The sequence below is a fragment of the Zonotrichia albicollis genome, chromosome 29, assembly GCF_047830755.1.
Source record: "Zonotrichia albicollis isolate bZonAlb1 chromosome 29, bZonAlb1.hap1, whole genome shotgun sequence".
Classification (NCBI taxonomy): Eukaryota; Metazoa; Chordata; class Aves; order Passeriformes; family Passerellidae; genus Zonotrichia; species Zonotrichia albicollis.
In genome coordinates this window covers 6,712,070-6,720,624 of record NC_133847.1, presented here as the reverse complement: position 1 = coordinate 6,720,624, position 8,555 = coordinate 6,712,070, and the positions used below count along the sequence as shown (strand labels likewise).

The 8,555-nt window shown below is 50.5% G+C and overlaps 1 protein-coding gene across 2 annotated transcripts; it reads left to right on the top strand.

Annotated features, from left to right (window-relative positions):
- The first annotated feature begins 560 nt into the window (after positions 1–560).
- Positions 561–7,281, top strand: COPE (COPI coat complex subunit epsilon). 2 transcript variants are annotated; one of them, XR_012577245.1, is made up of 11 exons: positions 561–734; positions 851–913; positions 1,384–1,490; positions 2,303–2,455; positions 2,950–3,003; positions 3,222–3,303; positions 4,468–4,623; positions 5,652–5,720; positions 6,353–6,427; positions 6,894–6,995; positions 7,079–7,281. XR_012577245.1 is itself a non-coding variant. In XM_074528787.1 (10 exons), exons 1-10 carry the CDS (start codon positions 618–620, stop codon positions 6,939–6,941), a joined length of 924 nt encoding a protein of 307 aa, XP_074384888.1. In that variant the 5' UTR covers positions 561–617; the 3' UTR covers positions 6,942–7,045. The 2 variants fall into 2 exon arrangements, 1 of the variants encoding a protein (XP_074384888.1); XM_074528787.1 differs by lacking the exon at positions 7,079–7,281 and having other exon boundaries at positions 6,894–7,045.
- The last annotated feature ends 1,274 nt before the right edge of the window (positions 7,282–8,555 follow it).

The window sequence follows — 8,555 nt, the reverse complement described above, 5'->3', positions numbered from 1 at the left end:
CGCTCATTGGCCGGCTGGCTCTGACCCCGCCCACGCACGGCGCTGCGCGTCCCGATGGCGTCAACGCCATTCTTACCGCTCATTGGTCGACTCGCTCTAACCCCGCCCTTATGGCGTCACGGCCGTGCCCGTCGCTCATTAGCTGGCTGGCTCTAACCCCGCCCTAATTGCGTCATCACCGTTCTCGTCGTTCATTGGTCGACTCGCTCTAACCCCGCCCTTATTGCGTCACGGCCGTGCCCGTCGCTCATTGGCTGGCGGGCTCTAACCCCGCCCTAATTGCGTCAGCACCGTTCTCGTCGTTCATTGGTCGACTCGCTCTAACCCCGCCCTTATGGCGTCACGGCCGTGCCCGTCGCTCATTGGCTGGCTGGCTCTAACCCCGCCCTAATTGCGTCAGCACCGTTCTCGTCGTTCATTGGTCGACTCGCAATAACCCCGCCCTGATGGCGTCAGAGCCGCGCGGGCCGCTCATTGGCCGTCTCTCCCTGACCCCGCCTACACGTCGCTTTTTGTGACGTATTCTCCTCCTCGCGTTGCTATTGGTGGTTCCCATGGCGACGGCGGCTCCCGGCAGCCCGCGCGGCGCGGGCGCTTCCGGGTTCGTGTCTGCGGCGATGGCGGCCGGGACGGGCGCGGCCCCGGCGGGGGAGGCGGACGAGCTGTTCGACCTCCGCAACAACTTCTACATCGGCGCCTTCCAGGCCGCCATCAACGAGGCCCAGCGCGCCAAGGTCCGGGCCCGCCGCGGCTCCCGGGGCTGGGGCGGGGGTTGGTTTGTGTGGGGCTGTTTGTGTGGGGCTGTTCTGGGGTCCCCAGGTCCCTGAGGATTCCCCGTTTCCCTCCCCAGCCCAGCAGCCCCCAGCAGGAGGCCGAGCGGGACGTGTTCCTGTTCCGATCCTACATCGCCCAGGTGAGCCTGGGAGGGGCAAAGCCCTGGGATCCCAAATCCCAGATCCCTTCCCTGGGTCGTGTCCCTGCAGATCCTTGAGAGTTCTGCTCAAACCCCAATCTCCCTTCTCTCCCTTCCTTCCTGCTTTTTTGGATTTTCCTTCTTTTCCTGCTCTCCCTGCCCTTCCTTCTTTTCCTTGTTTTTTCCCTTGTTTTTTTTTTCCTTGTTTTTTTCCTCCTTGTTTTTCTCCTTGGTTTTTTCTTGTTTTTTTTCCCTGTCTTTTCCTTGTCCTTCCCTTGTATTTTCCTTTTTTATTTTCCTTTTTTTCCTGTGTTTTCCTTGTTTTTCCTTGTTCTTTTCCCCTTTTTTCCCCTTTTTTTTCTTTTTTTTCCCTTTCTTTTTCCCCCCTTTTTTTCCTTCCCTTTCCCCCTTCTTTTCTCTTGCTGCCCTTTTTCCCTGCCCTGTCCCCCCGCCCCGTTCCTGTTTTGCAGAGGAAGTTTGGGGTGGTTCTGGACGAGCTGCAGGGCAGCCCCAGCCCCGAGCTGCAGTCGGTCAGGATGTTCGCTCAGTTCCTGGCCAGCGACAGCCAGAGCCAGAGGTGAGCCGGGGCTTTGGGGGGTCCCAGCCTGTTCTGGGGGGTTTGGGGGGTCCCAGCCCTTCCCGGGGCTGGAAAGGGCACAGTTCCTGCAGGCCCAGGGGTTTTGGGGGGCTTTGATGTGCAGGGATCCCTTGCAGGGGGCTCCAGCCTGGCCTGGGACACTCCAGGGATGGAGCAGCCACAGCTTCCCCTTTTTTTCCCCTTTTTTTCCCCTTTTTTTCCCCTTTTTTTCCCCTTTTTTTCCCCTTTTTTTCCCCTTTTTTTCCCCTTTTTTTCCCCTTTTTTTCCCCTTTTTTTCCCCTTTTTTTCCCCTTTTTTTCCCCTTTTTTTCCCCTTTTTTTCCCCTTTTTTCCCCTTTTTTTCCCCTTTTTTCCCTCTTTTTTCCCCTTTTTTTCCCCTTTTTTTCCCCTTTTTTTCCCCTTTTTTTCCCCTTTTTTTCCCCTTTTTTTCCCCTTTTTTCCCCCTTTTTTTCCCCTTTTCCCCCTTTTTCCCCCTTTTCCCCCTTTTTTCCCCCTTTTTTCCCCTTTTTTTCCCTTTTTTCCCCTCATTTTTCCCCTCTTTCTCCCCCATTTTCTTCCTTATCTTATCCCATCCCCCCACCACCATTTTCTCCCTTTTTTCTCCCTCTTTTCCCCCCCCATTTTCTCCCGTTTCTCTCATTTCCTTCCCCATTTTATCCCATTCCCCCCCCCATTTTCTCCCCTGTTTTCTCCCAAATTTTCCCCATTTTCTCGCCCAGTTTTCCCATTTTCTCGCCCATTTTTCCCCCATTTCCCCCCAAACCCACCCCATTTCCCCTTTGTCCTCCCCAGGGACTCCATCGTGGCCGAGCTGGACAAGAAGATGGCCAAGAGCGTGGACGTGGCCAACAGCACCTTCCTGCTGATGGCAGCGTCCATCTACTGCCACCAGCAGGACCCCGACGCCGCCCTGAGGGCCCTGCACCAGGGGGACAGCCTGGAGTGGTGAGGGGACCCCGAAAACGGGGTCAGATCATCCCCAGAACCTGCTTGGAGTGGTGAGGGGACCCCAAAAACGGGGTCAGATCATCCCCAGAACCTGCCTGGAGTGGTCAGGGAACCCCAAAATGGGATCACAGCCTCCCCAGAACCTGCCTGGAGTGGTCAGGGAACCCCAAAATGGGGTCACATCATCCCCAAAAGCAGCCTGGAATGGTCAGGGAACCCCAAAATGGGGTCGCAGGCTCGGTGTTTGGGTTGGGGGAGCCCTCAGCACCATCCCAGGTGGGGTTTGGGGTTGGGAGGGACCCTCAGGACCATCCCAGGTGGGGTTTGGGGTCGGGAGGGACCCTCAGGACCATCCCAGGTGGGGTTTGGGGTTGGGAGGACCCTCAGGACCATCCCAGGTGGGGTTTGGGGTCAGAGGGACCCTCAGGACCATCCCAGGTGGGCTTTGGGGTGACTCCAGCTGGGTCAGTCCCTGTGCTCTGTCCCTGCAGCCTGGCCATGATGATCCAGATCCTGCTGAAGCTCGACAGGCTCGACCTGGCCAGGTGGGACTGGGCCTTCCCTTTGTCCTTTTTCATTTTCCTTTTTCCCTTTTTCCCCTTTTCCATTTTTCCCCTTTTCCCCTTTTCCCTTTCCCTTCCCCTTCCCCGTTTCCAGGACCCAAGCCAGGCCTCTCCTGGTGCAACAAACCCCAGAAAGCTCGAGGGGAAAACCCCAAATTTGTTTGATTTTGTGCTGAGATCCCTTTTCCTTTGTCCTGCAGGAAGGAGCTGAAGAAGATGCAGGAGCAGGATGAGGATGCCACCCTGACCCAGCTGGCCACGGCCTGGGTCAACCTGGCCCTGGTGGGTACCCAGGGGAAGCCAGATGGACCCAAAATATCCCCAAAACATCCCCAAAATATCCCCAAAACATCCCCAAAATATCCCCAAAACAGCCCCAGAACATCCCCAAAAAATCCCCAAAAAATCCCAAAAATATCCCAAAAAAATCCCCAAAACAGCCCCAAAACAGCCCCAAAACAGCCCCAAAACAGCCCAAATTCCCCAGGGAGCTGCTCTGCTGCCCCAGCCAGCTCCAGGACACAGAATGTCCCCAAAGAGGTTTGGGAATGAGGCAAAACCACCGAGTTTGGGGATGATGGGTCATTTTGGGCTCGTTTTGGGGATAAATGGGGTCATTTATATTTATTTTTATTTTATTTTATTTTCCATCCCCAAGGATGGAAATGAGGAATTCCCAAATGAGGAATGACCTTGGGGATGGAAATGGGGAATCCTCATGGCCCTGAGGCTGCAAATCAGGAATTCCCAGGCCAGGAATGACCCCAAAGATGGAGATCTGGAATTCCCATGATCCTGAGGATGGAAATGAAGATTTCCCAGCCCAGAAGTGATCCTGTGTGTAAATCAGGAATTCCCATGGCCCTGTGGCTGTAAATGAGAATTCCCCAGCCCAGGGATGGCCCCAATGATGGAAATCAGAATTTCCCAGCCCAGGGGAAATATAATCAGAATTCCCAGCCCAGAAGTGACCCCTGTCTGCAAATCAGGGTTTCCCAGGCCAGAAGTGACCCCAGGGATGGAGATCTGGAATTCCCATCACCCTGAGGATGGAAATAAAGATTTCCCTTTATAATATATATAAAATATATAAAGATGACCCTGTGGCTGTAAATGAGAATTTCCCAGCCCAGGGATGGCCCCAATGATGGAAAGCAGAATTTCCCAGGCCAGAAGTGACCCCAGGGATGGGGATCTGGAATTCCCATGACCCTGAGGATGGAAATAAGGAATTGCCCAGCCCAGGAGTGACCCTGTGTGTGTAATCAGAATTCCCCAGCCCAGGGCTGACCCCAAGGCTGTAAATGAGGATTCCCCAGCGCAGGGTGACCCTGTGTCTGTAAATCAGAGTTCCCCAGCGCAGGGTGACCCTGTGTCTGTAAATCAGGGTTCCCCAGCGCAGGGTGACCCTGTCCGTGTGTCTGTCTGTCCGTCTGTCCGTGCCAGGGCGGGGAGAAGCTGCAGGACGCCTTCTACACCTTCCAGGAGCTGGCGGACAGGTTCAGCCCCTCGCTGCTGCTGCTCAACGGGCAGGCGGCCGCTGCCATGGCCCAGGGCCGCTGGGACGAGGCCGAGGGGCTGCTCCAGGAGGCCCTGGACAAGGTGGGGACCGACAGGGACACGGGGACAGGGACAGGGGGACAGGGACACGGGGACAGGGACACGGGGACAGGGACACAGGGACACAGGGACACGGGGACAGGGACACGGGGACACGGGGACAGGGACAGGGACACGGGGACACAGGGACACAGGGACATGGGGACAGGGACAGAGGGACATGGACATGGGGACAGGGACACGGGGACACGGGGACGGGGACAGGGACACGGGGACAGGGACACAGGGACAGGGACAGGGACACAGGGACAGACCCAGAGAGTTCCCAAAGGGACAGGGACAGCCCCAGAGAAATCCCTGATGGACAAGGGACAGCCCAAATTCCCACAGGGACAAAGTACAGCCCCAAATTCCCCGTTTTCCTGCTCAAATCCACAGCAAAGGCAGTTTATGGATCCACCTCGCTGTGCTTGGGCTTGCAGACTGGTTTGGTTTATTTTATTTTATTTCATTTCAGTATTTTATTTCACATTTACCGTATTTTATTTTATATTTTGTTTATAATTATAATTATATATATTATTATAAAAAACAAATTATAATTATGTAATTATGATTTGTTTATTGTATTGTATTAAATTTTAGTGCTTATTTATTTATTTTTATTTTTATATTTTATTTCACATTTATAGTATTTTATTTTATATTTTGTGTATAATTATAATTATATATATATTATTATAAAAAACAAATTATAATTATATAATTATAATTTGTTTACTGTATTGCATTTTATTAAATTTTAGTGGTTATTTATTTTTATTATTTTAATTTTTATATTTTCATATTTTATTTTGCTTTATTTTTATTTTATTTTATTTTATTTTATTTTATTTTATTTTATTTTATTTTATTTTATTTTATTTTATTTTATTTTATTTTATTTTATTTTATTTTATTTTTCCATCCATTCCGTTCCACCTGCAGGCTCCCAGGTGGGTCCCAGGGATTTCCCAATTCCCTGTCTGGCCCCCCCAGCCCCTTTTGCTGAGAAAATCCCATTTTTGCAGGACAGCGGGCACCCTGAGACGCTGCTGAACCTGGTGGTGCTGTCCCAGCACCTGGGCAAGGCCCCCGAGGTGAGAAATGGGGGAAATTTGGGTCATTTTGGGGGGAAATGGGCTCATTTTGGGGATAAATGGGGTAATTTGGGCTCATTTTGGAAATAAACGGAATTATTTTGGGGTTAAATGGGGTAATTTTGGGCACTAAATGGGGTCATTTTGAGCTTATTTCAGGGCTAAACAGGACCTTTTTGGGGATAAATGGGGTTATTCTGGAATAATTTTGGGGATAAATGGGGTAATTTTGGGGCTAAATGGGGTAATTTTGGGCTCATTTTGGGATGGGCAGCTCGCAGAGAACTGTTTGGGATTTGGGGATTTGGCTTTTCCCATGGAATTCAATGGTCTTTGAGGTCCCTTCCAACCCAAACCACTCCAGAATTCAGAATTCCACATTATTGAGGAAAAACCTGGGCAGAAAAAAAACATTTGGAGTTCCGAGTTCAGCTCTTGCTGATTTTTAATTTTTTAACTTGGAGCCGCCGCTGAAAGTTGATTTTTTGAAGTGTTTTATTCTTTATTTCAAGTGTGTGCATGGTTTGAACTGGGACAGTGAGAAAATCAGGATTTTAGGTGTAAAACCCCACATTCAGGTGGGATTTGTGCCACCCTGCCATCCCAAAATTGAATTTTTTTGTCCCTCCCAGGTCACCAATCGTTACCTGTCCCAGCTGAAGGATGCTCACAAAAACCATCCCTTCATCCAGGAGTACCAGGCCAAGGTGGGGAATGGCAGAAAATAGAAATAATAACAGAAATAAAGCAAATAAATTCAATTTTCCCCCGTTGTGATGGAGCCAGGGGAATTAAATCCCAAGGGGACAGCTCAGTCTCGTTCAGTTTTCCCTTTTGGGAATCCCAAGGCTGGAAGAAAAGCTCTGAGATGCAGATTTTTAACCCAGGTGGAAATTTGGGCTTAAAACAGGAAAAAATGGGAGAGGGAATTTGGGGAGAGGGGAAGGGAAAAGCAGCAAAAGACAAAAAAAGGGATAAATGGGATTTGCTGTTAATTTAGTGTTAATTTCAATGAGATAAATTGGAATTAATTTAGTTTTAGGGAGCTGGTTGTGGTGGGTTCAGCTGGAGGAGAAGTAACAAATGTAAATTGGAGGGGGATTGATTGGTAATCACTATTCAATGATTAATTAATGATTCATTAATTCTGTTTATTTTTGGCTGTGGTTGCAGGAGAACGACTTTGACCGCCTGGCGCTGCAGTATGCGCCCAGTGCCTGAGCCTGGCACCCAAAAAATCCCTTTTGAGACCCAAAAAATCCCTTCTGGAACCCAGAAATAACCCTGGAACACAAAAAAAATCCATCTGGAACACAAAAAATCCTCTCTGAGACCCAAAAATCTCCTTTTGGGACCCAAAAAATCCCTTCTGGAACCCAGAAATAACCCTGGAACACAAAAAAAAAAAAATTCCAGCATCTCCAGGATCCATCCCAAATTCTGCATCACCTCCAGCCCTTCTGCCAATTCCTTTTGGGATGAAAACCCCTGGCGAGAGGGAAAAACCCCAAAATAATAAAAAGAATAAAAATAAAAATAAATAAAAATAATTTTCCTGTAATAGGCTCAGGCTGAGTGTGGTGTCACCAACCCCTGCTGGCTCCAACCTGGATTTTTAGGAATTATTTTAACAGAAATCCCCATGGGAATTTCCCCAATCCCTGCAGGGTCCAACTTGGATTTTTTAAGAATTTTTTTAGGAATTTTACGATTTTTTTTTTTTATTTTTTTAGGGTTTATGGCCACCTCCTCATGGGAATTTCCCCCAATCCAAACCAGATCCCACCTGGATTTTTAGGGATTATTTTGTCAGAGATCCCCACTGAAATTTCCCCAATCCCTGCAGGGTCCAACTTGGATTTTTTAGGAATTATTGTTGCAAAAATCTCCCTGGGAATTTCCCCTATCCCAGCCAGATCCTACCTGGATTTTTTAGGAATTCTGGCCTCTTCCCCATGGGAATTTTCCCCAAACCCAGCCAGATCCAACCTGGGTTTTTAGGAATTATTGTGGCACAGATCCCTGTGGGAATTTCCCCAATCCCTGCAGGGTCCAACCTGGATTTTTAGGAGTTTTAGGATTTTTTTTATTTTTTAGGAATTATGGCCTCTTCCCCATGGGAATTTTCCCCAAACCCAGCCAGACCCAACCTGGGTTTTTAGGAATTATTTTGGCAGAAATCCCCGTGGTAATTTCCCCAATCCCTGCTGGGTCCAACCTGGGTTTTTGGGATTTCTGCCCCCTCCCCAGGTGAATTTCCCCGAGTTTGGGCAGTTTTGGTTTCCCGGGTGCCCCGGTGGCACTGAAAGGTCCCTTTGTGCCGCCTGGCCGGGCTGTGGCGTCCCCTCAGTGTCCCCTCAGTGTCCCCTCAATGTCCCCTCAGTGTCCCCTCAATGTCCCCTCAGCGTCCCCTCAGTGTCCCCTCAGTGTCCCCTCGGTGTCCCCTCAGTGTCCCCTCACTGTCCCCTCAGTGTCCCCTCAGTGTCCCCTCAATGTCCCCTCAATGTCCCCTCAATGTCCCCTCGGTGTCCCCTCGGTGTCCCCTCGGTGTCCCCTCGGTGTCCCCTCAATGTCCCCTCAATGTCCCCTCAATGTCCCCTCAGTGTCCCCTCAGTGTCCCCTCAATGTCCCCTCGGTGTCCCCTCAGTGTCCCCTCAATGTCCCCTCAGCGTCCCCTCAGTGTCCCCTCAGTGTCCCCTCAGTGTCCCCTCAATGTCCCCTCGGTGTCCCCTCATTGTCCCCCCATTGTCCCCTCAGTGTCCCCTCAGTGTCCCCTCAGTGTCCCCTCAATGTCCCCTCAGTGTCCCCTCAATGTCCCCTCGGTGTCCCCTCATT

What these genes read in the sequence shown, in the direction of transcription:
- COPE (XM_074528787.1), top strand. Translation starts at nt 618, where the DNA reads ATGGCGGCCGGGACGGGCGCGGCCCCGGCGGGGGAGGCGGACGAGCTG. An exon ending in TCCGATCCTACATCGCCCAG is followed by an intron (nt 914 to 1,383) that starts GTGAGCCTGGGA and finishes CCTGTTTTGCAG; the next exon opens with AGGAAGTTTGGGGTGGTTCT. An exon ending in GACAGGCTCGACCTGGCCAG is followed by an intron (nt 3,004 to 3,221) that starts GTGGGACTGGGC and finishes TTTGTCCTGCAG; the next exon opens with GAAGGAGCTGAAGAAGATGC.